General features: G+C 33.9%; 1 protein-coding gene across 5 annotated transcripts; it reads right to left on the minus strand.

The window, feature by feature from the left end:
• Positions 1–5,818: 5,818 nt before the first annotated feature.
• On the minus strand, positions 5,819–11,472 carry LOC18050040 (disease resistance-like protein DSC1). 5 transcript variants are annotated; one of them, XR_002906308.1, is made up of 6 exons: positions 10,963–11,472; positions 9,478–10,561; positions 8,791–9,081; positions 7,736–8,691; positions 6,538–7,648; positions 5,819–6,230 (listed from the first exon to the last, which is right to left on the minus strand). XR_002906308.1 is itself a non-coding variant. In XM_024187684.1 (3 exons), the coding sequence occupies exons 1-2, from the start codon at positions 8,824–8,826 to the stop codon at positions 7,969–7,971; spliced, it is 762 nt and encodes a 253-aa protein (XP_024043452.1). In that variant the 5' UTR covers positions 8,827–8,910; the 3' UTR covers positions 5,819–6,230; positions 6,538–7,968. The 5 variants fall into 5 exon arrangements, 1 of the variants encoding a protein (XP_024043452.1); XR_002906310.1 differs by having other exon boundaries at positions 6,538–8,691; positions 9,478–9,581; XR_002906309.1 differs by having other exon boundaries at positions 5,819–6,220; positions 6,538–8,691.
• Between the last annotated feature and the right edge of the window lie 428 nt (positions 11,473–11,900).

An 11,900-nucleotide genomic window follows, 5' to 3' on the forward strand; every position in this document is an offset into this window, starting at 1 on the left:
ATCATATTTTATATAGATGTTTCAAGTTCATTTTTTAAATCCTATTTATTATTGAAGTTTATCAAGTTATTGGTAAGTACTTACAACTTTGGGTACAGAAGCAATTTATAAACAGAAAAAAAAGTTGCATTTTTTGGTTAATAGCGTCCAGAGAATCTTCAATGGAGAAGAAAATATATCGCATTGGGATAAAAAAAATGTAATATTTCCAAATGATAACCGACCAGAACTTATCAAACATGTTCATTATATCATCCAAAAATGAGATAGGATTGAAAAATGGGGAAAAAAAGAGAGAAAAAAAAAACAAAACAATGAAGTGAAGAATATGCTTAGTGGATTTCAAATGCAATTTAATTAAATCCATTGTTTTGACATAGAGGCAAGGGGCACGCGTAAAAATCCCAACGTTCATCAGGAACTATATGTAGTCCTAAGCACACAAATATATTTCCTCTCCTAATGATTCCAATTATTCTAATAAATTGAATTTTATACAAAGTGCGTGGTGGGACTGGGATCATGGAATGGGTTTTTTAAGCAAGGCTTCACTCAATTTAATTTTGTTGGCTTTATATATGGGGAATTGGCTTCATTATCTTCCTTCTTTGACGTGAATAGTGTTACACTATTTCTAAAGTCAAAAAAGTATTTCTAAAGTTCAAAATTTTTTCACTCCTTTCATATATATATATTTATTTTAATACTGGGATCAAATCTTTTGTTTGTTTCATTCATCAAAGTCATTTTGGAAAATAGTAGGGATGATTTGATATTTTAATTGTATTTACATCTCTTTGGCGCCAAAACAAACATGTTGGTACACAATTCTTTATTTTCAGTATACAAGTTATTTTTTTTTTTGGGTAACTTGATCATTTTATAATGCAACAAACGGTTAAAGAAATGGGATACCAACATTAGAGGAGGCATATGAGAATACACGAATATAATATATCGAACTGAGAATACACCAAACCTCAAAATAGGTTTCTGATAATTATCCCAAAATTAACTTGGAAAAGCAATAAAAGGTTGCAAGTGATGAAGATATAATTACCAAAAGCAGCTACCAACTTCGAAATTTCGAAATCAATCACTAGGCAGTAGGCAGAATATATTATGCTTGGAAGTGGGAATCTTCCTGAAACTTAAGTAATTTACAATCCAAACAAAACATGTAGAAACTAGTAATATGGTAGCGGAGTCCACTATTTTGTTATTTGAGCTGTCCCGAGTAATAATAAATTTCGTCTCATTTTCCAAGCACTGCGGATAAGAATTCCACTGAAGATGCAGCTTTACTGACTGTTTGATCCCAAGTGAAGGGACACGGCTATGATGAGTCCCTGTATCATTGTTGGCAGCCAAATAACTTTTATAACTCGCAGCAATCAGTTTTTCAGCCGGTTGCTATCATTAATATGTATTTTTTTATTTCAATAAATTAAAATAAAAAATATTTAAAATGAATAATATTTTAATAATAATAATAATAATAATAAGTAGAAAAGGATAATTAAAGTAAAAATGGAAAAAATATTTTTTATTGTAAATATTTTTAAAAATAAAATAAAATGTGTGTTAACAAAAAGACAAAAGTTTTATTTATTTTCTATAAAATGTATCTCATGTTTAACATTTTAAGTTTCATATTTTATGTTTTATGTTTCATGTACTGATTTTTCAAATATCCCAATATTTTTTTTTTTACCCCCGTTTCATGTTTACGTTCAAGTTTCATGTTTGATATTCTATATTTCATATTTTATGTTTTATGTTTACTGTTACGGAGGTACATATATTTTATGTTTGTTGTTGCATATTTTAAGTGATTTGTTTCATGTTGGTTGTGCAATGTTTCATGTACTGATTTTTCAAATACCCCGAAATTTTTCTTTTTTGCCCCCGTTTCATGTTTACGTTCAAGTTTCATGTTTGATGTTCTATGTTTCATGTTTTATGTTTCATGTTCACTGTTAGAGAGGTACTCATATTTTATGTTCGTTGTTGCATATTTTAAGTGATCTGTTGCATGTTAGTTGTGCAATGTTTCATGTACTGATTTTTTAAATACCCAAAATTTTTCTTTTTTGCCCCCGTTTCATGTTTACGTTCTATGTTTCATGTTTGATGTTCTATGTTTCATGTTTTATGTTTCATGTTCACTGTTAGAGAAGTACTCATATTTTATGTTCGCTATTGCATATTTTAAGTATGATGTTTCATGTTTGTTGTTTAATGTTTCATGTAATAATTTTTCAAATACCCCAAATTTTTTCTTTTTTGCCCCCGTTTCTTGTTTACGTTCCACATTTCATGTTTGCCGTTCCACTTTTCATGTTTGAATGTGTGTGTTCACTGTTACCCAAGTACTCATATTTTAAGTTCGCTGTTGCCATATTTTAAAAAAGATGTTTCATGTTTGTTGTTAAAAGTTCCATGAAAAATTTTTCAAATACCCCCAATTTTTTCTTTTTTGCCCCATTTCATGTTTACGTTCCACGTTTCATGTTTGTTGTTCTACGTTTCATGTTTGCTATTCTACGTACGTTTCATGTTTGACGTTGTATGTTCACTGTTACCGTGGTACTCATATTTTATATTCATTGTTGCATATTTTAAGTAAGATGTTTCATGTTTGTTGTTTAATGTTTCATGTAATAATTTTTCAAATACCCCAAATTTTTTCTTTTTGGCCCGCGTTTCATGCTTGATGTTCTACATTTCATGTTTGACATTGTATGTTCACTGTTACCAATGTACTCATATTTTATGTTCGTTGTTGTATATTTTAAGTAAGATGTTTCATGTTTGTTGTTTAATGTTTGTTGGAATGATGAATGTTGCATCTTGATTTATATTTTACTACATGGCTTGATATGTTTGTTATTATATGAATCTATGCTTCATGAATTAGATAGCTTGATATGCTTGTAATTTTATAATTTTATATTTCATGCATTAAATGGCTTATTGAAAGGTTTTAAATCTCAAAATGATTTAAAATTAATCAATTTTAAAAGGTCAAAAATAAAATGGTGTGTGTAATACAAGTATAAGAGCTTGCCCAATTAGAGACAAAAAGATTTCCAAGTCTAAATCGGTATACCACTTCTTCTCATTCGGAAAACCGTTTTTCTTATTGATTTCTCTCGGGACAAATTTCAGATAACCGAATTGTCCAAATCGGTGAGCCGCATTTTCTTTGGTTGCTCTCAGGTCAATATTCGGATAACCGGATTATCAATCCGGAAAACGGGATTCGCGTATGGCCTTCACTGGATTTAACCGAATAGCCGGTTCTGTAAATTCGGAAATCCAGATTCGAGCTGCACTTTGGCAGCATTCTGGATTCATTCGGCCAATCGGTTAAGGAAACCGGTAAGCCGGTTTTAACGTGTTATCTTCTGGATCCAACCGGCAAGCCGGTTTGTGATATTTGGAAAATTGGATTCGAGTGAAGGACTTGCTGGAACATAACCGAATTTCCGGTTCAAGTAAAACCGACAAGCCGTTTACGGCTTGTAAGCTTCTGGTCACAACCGGCTAGCCAGTTAGTGAAATCCGACAAACCGGTTACGGGACCTATTTCTACTATTCATCTTCTTCCTCTCATTCGGCATTCCGAATCTCCCCCTCTCTCTAAAAACCGTTACTCCTCACTCAATCTCACTCCAAATCCATCATTTTCTTCCTTTTTTGCATCAAATTGAGTCTCAAAAATGATTCCCCATCACTTCATTTACTCAAATCATCTGTAAAATTCATTTTTAACATCCAAAACTCTAGATCTCAAATTCATCCTAGGGTTTAACCGAACTTTTCTCTCTCTAAATTTCTCACTCTCAAGCCGTTTTTTATTCAAGTTGCTTCTCAAAATCTCTTTCAATCTTCATCATCTTCATTCTCTTTATCTTTTTCAACTCCAAATCCATCAAAATCACAATATCAAGCTCTCGGCCGGTTCGAATTTGTGATTAGGCTTGGGTTTTGTTTTGCAATTTCTTTTCTGATATAATTTGTGATTCATCTGAGAACGTGTTTAACACGAGAGCGAGAGCGGGAGCGGGAACATGAGTGTGAGCAGGAGCGCGAGAGCGAGGAAGAATGTGGGGATGGAGAGGGAAAAAGATGAGGATTTTCTGGTTCAATTTTCCCGCCGGGGGGGAGGAAGAACAAGGGGGTGGGGGAGAAAGAGGGAGATGAAAATGCTTTTCTTCCGGTTGCCCTTCTTTTTACGCTTTTATTCACGTTTTTTTCCTTTTCTTTCAAATTAAAATCCCAACCGTTGGATTCAAATAAACTAAATCCAATGGCTCAATGTCAGCCCCTGCACCATACAGGGATTTTAGGCCCTGCATGGTAGCCGTGTCCCAAGTGAAGAAAGAAAATAGAGCATGACAGCTAAAAAGGTTGAAAGGGTGCAAATAGTCGGTCTTGTCGTGTACGTGCAGAGCAAGAAACAAATAATTGATGACAGCTTATTCAAAAATAAATGAAAGTTAAATAAAAATAAAATGAAAATGTTTGTCGTACATCAATACGTTTCACACGCCACATTCCCTCATTTGTATATTTCTTTCTAAAAAGTTGACTCATGACAAAGGACACCCGATTTCATCTCATGTTTTTTCACTATTAAAGAAATTTTTTTCTTATTTCTATTAAAAAATTAATATAATAATTTTAATGAAAATTTCTGTTAATTGTTACGACCGTGCAAGTTGATACAATAATAATATGATATGGGATGTGATCATAAATTAATTAATTGAATAAAATGCGTGTGGAAATATATGGCTGCTTTACTAGTCCCTCACTTGGAGTTAATTTTGTGGTAGTTCCATCTCCTTATCTAACATTAACTGAAGACCGACTAATGTCAATGTGAGCCAGTGAGTAAATGACAAGAAAAAAAAAATTAGTTGTACCGACAATTTATCCTTCAACTTTTCTTCCCCCAAAACTTTACCTTTAAAGAGAAAAAGCAAAAAATTTCCCGGAAAAGTCGGCGCATTTTTCTCGAGCAAACGTTAGTGACTGTAGTATCTGCGCAGGTAAAACGATGCTTGGAACTTTCAAGGTTGTTTCTTGATAATTTCATCTCATATGATTTCCTTGGCTCTCTGGACAATAATTTTACTTAAAATGCAGCTTTGTTCACTTTTATTTGAAATTATTCCGCGTTATTCAAGTGGAGAAAGAAAAAGTGAATGCCAGCTGGAAAGGTTCTAGAGGGTGTGAATTGCCCAAAACTTCATACGCTACCCTTTGCTTTCTTGGTCAATTCTCGAATTTGTCGGACCATAACCATTGGCAATAGAAATAGGGTCCTGTTCCAGTCCTTCCCGCCAAAATATGAGCTCTATTTTGCTCTAACAAAAACAATTTGTGAACAAAAGCTATTTACTTTCCCTAAATATTCCATAAATATGTGAGACAATCAAAGAAGAGATATGCTGTCAAAAAATAATAATAATAATAACAACACAATTCAGACAACTACTGAATTTTTTGGCATAAATAATAGTTCAAAAAGTTGCATCTTTGATTACAGTAGCAGAATCTTGAGCAGAGAAGTGAATTTATGAAATAAAATACATACCTCCCTTTACAAGAATTTTTTTTTTCTAAACAGAGCCACGAGTCCAAGAATATGTATATAACCAGAACTGATACAAGCAAATACATCTATATCGTTGTCCAAAAATGAGGGGAGGAACCAAAAATAAAAGCAAAATAATGAAAAGAAGAAAGAATATAGTAAATGAATTTTGAATACACTTTGAATTCATTGCTTTGACATGAAGCAAGCCGTATAGAGTCCCATGTCTATGTACACAAAACACCCTCTTCTAAAGATTCTAGTAAAGTGATTTTTGAACAAGCACTGGAATCACGGAGTGGTTAAACAGGGCTTCACTCACTAAAAATTTACAGTGAATATATGAATTGTCAACCAAAATCTGTAAGCCAACTAGAAGTGCCTATAGCCTCCTAACTGTGCTGCTGGTGGGGGTGGTGCCAGCACCTCATTAGGATTACGATGACTGCCGGAGTTTGAACCAGATCTCACTTCACCATTCTAGGCCAGATCACCGTAATCCCCGCTATGACCATTGAATGCAGAACGATAGTAGCTGCGATGGCTTAACAGGTCCATTGGCAGCAGCATCAAATGCAGATTTCCAGTCATCACCTGATGCGGCACTTGTTTCTACAAAGAACTTATAGAAATAAATAAAAGTTGTTAATGCTAACAGCAAAATGCTCCATATATCGGTGCATCTCTACGAATACTAGCTATATAGGAAGAAATGTTAAATTAGGTATGTACCTCTGTCTATATATTTATATGGAAAGACATAAAAATCAGTGAATAGAGGCTAAAATGTAACTCATTTCCAAAGTTTTATAACACTAGAACCATTGAGCAGCTTAGTTTTGATACTCATTTCAAAGGAAAAAGTGTCTACTCAGTGCATTTGTCATTTGAAGTCGTAATCCGATTATATCAGGAAAAGGACCCCATACCCTGTTCACAATCCCTTGATCTACCTCAGTTGCCTTTTTTGAAGTTCGCTTCTAGTTCACCTCCAACACCTGATGCTGTCTTTTCAGCCAAACAAGACTACAGAGATTTCAACATAAGCTAGTTGCAGAGAAATTTTCCCAAAAGAATTCAGCAAAAATTTACTACTGATAAGGAAGCATTGATCCAAACATCTTAAAGTAATAGTGGCCGAAAATTATGTCTAAACTATAAACGGACTTACATGCATTGTAAATTTGATTTAATATACATTTCATGCAGAAACCAAATAAACACAAATACACAAGGATCTAAACACTAGCCAGACCAACCAAAAGTCAAACAATAACTGCTTGGACCCAACAATAGTAACTGGACGTGAAATATAGCTTTTATCAAAATAAAAGAGTTGAAAAACATCTAAAAGTCACTTCCATCTTCATATAAAAATATAAAATCATAAAAGAAATGTTTGGAAAGCAACATTTTAAGATCAAATAGTACCGATGAATTAATCTAACATATCTCTTCTCAAAAATACCAGCTGCAATACACGTTTTCAAGAATATTTGAGTCTTTTGGGGTGTCGTTCCTCTTCATGGTTATGGTAGAAAAATTCACTTGGATCTTCCATTGATTTTGTAGAGTCTGGTACATACAATAAATGGATCCCACATTTTTTCACCGAGCAACACTCCAAACGTTCAGAGCGATAAAATCCTCCTTAAAATAGAATTGAACTGCCTCAAGAATGCAATTGTATTTCCAAAAACCATTCAAATCCTGATCATCGAAGAAATAGTATCCCAAAAGTAAGTGATCTGACTCTACATAATCAACCATCCCCATAAATCTCTGTATGGCATGCGAATCTTTGGGTCTGACTTTGAATTCACAAAACAATTCGAACCACCTCTTTTCTCTGACATTATGTTCTCCAAATGCCACAATAGCACTAAAAGCAAAGCCGAGTACCTTTTTATTACCGAACCAACCTGGTGGCATCTTCAAGGTTATAGAAGATTTCATACTTTGAAAGCTAAACCACATCGGAATTTCATCCCCAGGAAAAAAGACACGAACCAACAGTGCATATTTTTGAGAATAATATATCTGTACCACAGAAAATCATAATTTTAATCAAATATTAATTGTCAACTTTAATTTGAAGAAAAAAGAAATTAATAACTCCGCTTTTACTTCTTTCCATCGTGCAGTTGCCAAGAGTTGAATTTCTTGCAGAGCTTCTTCAAGAATTCCTCTGATCTCATTTCGATCCAATTTATAATTATAACTCAGGTCAAAATACTGAGTACAAGCTTCATAACTTGAGAATAAACCTGATAACGATTCCAGTGCCGTGCAATGATGTGCATCCAACTCATGCAGTTTGCATGGAAGCTTTGGTAAGGATTGAAGCCTCTCACAATACCTTAAGTAGAGCCTTCCCAACTTACAAAGTTGTATGATGCTTTCTGGAATTCTCTCGAGGGTAACTGGCCAATATTTTCAGGTAACCGTGTGATGCCACAATCAGTTAGATTTAAATACGTTAGAGTGTGCAAGCCATCTAAAGATAACATGATAGGCAATGATAAACCCATCTGCTTATGACCCCTGCTTCTCTGGAAACTTAAGAGATCAATGTTGTTCAAACGGAAAAAAGATGATAGCACTTCTCTTATAGCAGTTCTTATAGCATGCGAACTCCACAAAGCTTCTAAATTTCCGAGTTCATCAGGCAATCTCTGAAGATTTGAGCAACCATTGAGAGTAAGATATTTTAATGATTTTAACTTACACAGGCCACTTGGGAGACTCTTAAGGCTTTTGCAATCTTCAAGGTCCAAGTGCAAAAGCTTATATAGACACTTGATGGATGAGGGCAGCTCTTCAATTGCAGTTCCATTTAAAAGCATCTCTTCTATATTAGCAGCTGATGAGATATCTGGAAGCCGCCTCAGTTTTGAACAACCTGAAAGATCAAATTCTTTAAGAAATTCCAAATGAATTCCAGCTGGAAGACTTTTCAGACTTTTGCAATGCCTTAGATTCAGGACAACCAGCGTGTTCAGAGGTTGACTCAACGAGGGGTTTGGAGTTTTGGTAAAAATATTGCAGGCAGAGATGATTTTCTGCTTTAGCTTACCACAACGCTGCTGAGACAAAAAAGAGGTCAAGACAAATCATTAGCATGCTATGATAATTAAATGTTATGACTTAAACATTGCATGCATATGTTAAGATATACATACCAGGACACCATCCCAAAGTTGTTGAATATGAGGCATTTCAAGTAAAACTAGTTTCTCTGGATGAATATTTGAAGGCAGTGATTTCAATGGATATCCATGCCAGTGAAAATACCTCACTTCAGCAAATACAGGACCTTAGAAATCAGATGCCTTACATTTGTTCTCACCATGGATTGAGCAATAGAATTTCAAAAATCTCAATTTACTCATCTTTGTGAAAGTATCAGGATTTAGATGGATTTCTTACACTTTAGACATATCCAAGCAAATGCCTTCAATTGCTTCAGTCCCCTAATAATCAATAAAAAGACCATAATGTTAAAATCAAATTTATACAATTCAAGTAGATAGTTATTGTTTGGCAATCAAACTGGTAAATCTAAACCTACTTACAAAGAAACAGGATAATACAAGTAATCCTAAACGTATAAACTATCAATGCAGACAACGTATAAACTATCAATGCTTGTCCGCAAACTGTTATATACAAATTGACATAGCAATTATACATTATTGCTACATCATGTACTACTGGTTTCCTTTTTTCCAATTTTTCTTTTTTTTTTCCCACTTAATCATTGCCAATCTTTTATAAATTTTATAAACCCATCTATTTATACGATTATAAGTAAACTTTGAATATTAAATAGCATTCCAAAATAATATATTCTCTAACAAAATGCTTACCGTATTAGATGTCAGGACTTTGATAATATCCTCATGATGCCACAACCGACTACGTTTTGCTGGATCATTCGTTGATTCTTGCCGTACAATTTCCCTACCCATTTCTTGTAGAAGATCATGCATTGTTATATTGTTGCCGTGCATACAAATAAGAGACTTGTCAACAAGACTACTTATTCCTATTTGTGCAGTGAAGCCACAAGCATTAAGAAATTTTATGACCAAGTCTTTATTTTTCCATTTAAAGAAACAAGCAATGTCTAGAAGAATATTTTTCTCTTCATCATCCAAACCATCAAAACTTATTTTTAGCACCTTCTGGATTTCCATATTAGGGATTCTTTTCAATTTGTTTATTGCACTTTCCCAAAATTGTTTTTCTTTTTCAAATAGAAAACAACCCAAAATTTCAATAGCTAATGGAACACCTTGAGCATATTGTGTGACCCTGCTTGACAGTTCCTCAAAACCTATATGAGGATTGTTTTGTTTGAAGGCATGTCGACTAAAAAGCTCAAGTGCATGATCATCTCCTAATTCCTTCATCTCATATTTCTCTTTGACACAACAATTTCTAAGCACTTGTTGATTTCTTGTTGTTATTATGATTCAACTCTCTGCCATGTATCAATCAAGACTTCCGATTAAGGATTTTATTTGTCTGAAACAAGTCACATCATCAAGAACAATCAGAACCTTCCTGCGGCTGAGCTGTCTAAAGCTCAGGGCAATATCAGGAATCACAATGCCATCCTGCAATAATTTTGAAAGAAGTTTTTGTTGCAAGAAACCTAATCCTCCCGGTCTTTGTGATTCTTCTCTAACATTTTGAAGGAAGCAAGAACCTTCAAAGTTACTAGAGATTTTATTGAAAATAGCTCTAGCAATTGTTGTCCTGTCTATACCACCAATGCCCCAAATCCCTAAAGCGTAAACATCTTTCGACTCAGCACCTAGTAGAGATTCAATTTCCTCAACTCTTGATTCTACTCCAACCAACTGGTTTTTATTACTACAAGGAGAGACTTCAGCCAGCCTCTTCAAAATTTGATTAACAACTTCCTTTACAAGTTCCGATTCAGACCTAGCAAATATGTAAAATAATAAGTTCAAATAGGAGGGATTTGCACGAAAATATGACAATAACTCTTAAATAGGAATATGAGTGACAGATTGGAATTACTTGAAATATGAAAGAACACCCAATGAAAACACACAAATGCTGATTTCAATAACTCTGTCAAAATTCTTTCAAATGAGTTTAACACATACAGAATTTAGCACACCAAATGTAACCGTCAAATATCAATTCCACAAATCACTTGCCGGAAGACACTAGGATGCCTAATAAAATTGAAGTACATAATTCAGCATACTTGACAAAAAAAAATTCACTATAACTGGCTGGGGCGCTGGTAATTAATCAAGCAGAAAATAACATTCTGTTGCATCACCATAATGGTATGAGAAAAGAAATTTGATTACCTAATGTTCTGAGAATGAAAGCCGGACAAACCGGCCGCTTCCTTCAAAGCATTCCTCCAAGTCTGCAGCTTCTCTGAATTCTCCTTGAACATTTCTTCAAGCTTCAAAAATGAATCCCCAAAAGACCCAGTTCGCCACCTCACGTGTGAGGATTTTGACAAGTTCATCGAGACACCATCTGGAAGAGGCATACGCTTCAGAGAAAATGATGAGTGAAATAGCTGATGCTTCAATTGCATCCACAAGCGACTGTGAAATTTCATCTCCTCTGTTAAGCTGGTCATCAATGAAAGTTTCAATGCCTTTCTGAGACAAGGCTGAATAAAGATGGCCGGTAAAGTTGTCACGGTTGTCCTCTCCTCTGAAACTTTGAAAAACATCATACTTATGGTTTCGAGGAGAAGAAGGAGAAGAAGGAGAAGAAGAATAAGCAGCCATAACAAAAATTCAATTGACTAGAAAGATATTTGATGAGATGAAAACAATTACTGAATCAAAATGATCGCGACTATGCAGAATACATCGGTTCTCTTTAACAGTTGCTGCTCTAACCACTGGATCTTTGACTGATTGACTTAATTGAAAAATTATTAAAAATACTTATATTTTAATTAAAAAATTATTATAAAAACATCTATATTATAATTATTATTAAAAATAATTTATTGTAAATAAATATAACATGATTACTCTGAACACCTATTTAACACACTCAATTAGCGGGGCAAAATTATGTTGCAACTGTGGTATAGTACCACAATTATTTTTAGTCGTTAAATCTACAGTTATACAATTACATTAACTATATCTAATGACTAAAAGTAACTGTAGTACCTAAACTTTTTCTTTCGATCATCTTAAACAAATATTTATAAAGCAGCAATAATTGAAGAACAAAATAGGAGAGATTAGAGAAAAAGTTTCAGGTACCATCATAG

This window comes from Citrus clementina, unplaced genomic scaffold (assembly GCF_000493195.1).
Source record: "Citrus clementina cultivar Clemenules unplaced genomic scaffold, Citrus_clementina_v1.0 scaffold_3, whole genome shotgun sequence".
Classification (NCBI taxonomy): Eukaryota; Viridiplantae; Streptophyta; class Magnoliopsida; order Sapindales; family Rutaceae; genus Citrus; species Citrus x clementina.

Bases quoted from the DNA above. Each gene is read 5' to 3' on its own strand.
- LOC18050040 (XM_024187684.1), bottom strand. From the start codon at position 8,826: ATGCCTCATATTCAACAACTTTGGGATGGTGTCCTG. The intron at 8,695-8,790 runs GTATGTATATCT...TTTTTGTCTCAG, and splicing joins AACTTTGGGATGGTGTCCTG to CAGCGTTGTGGTAAGCTAAA.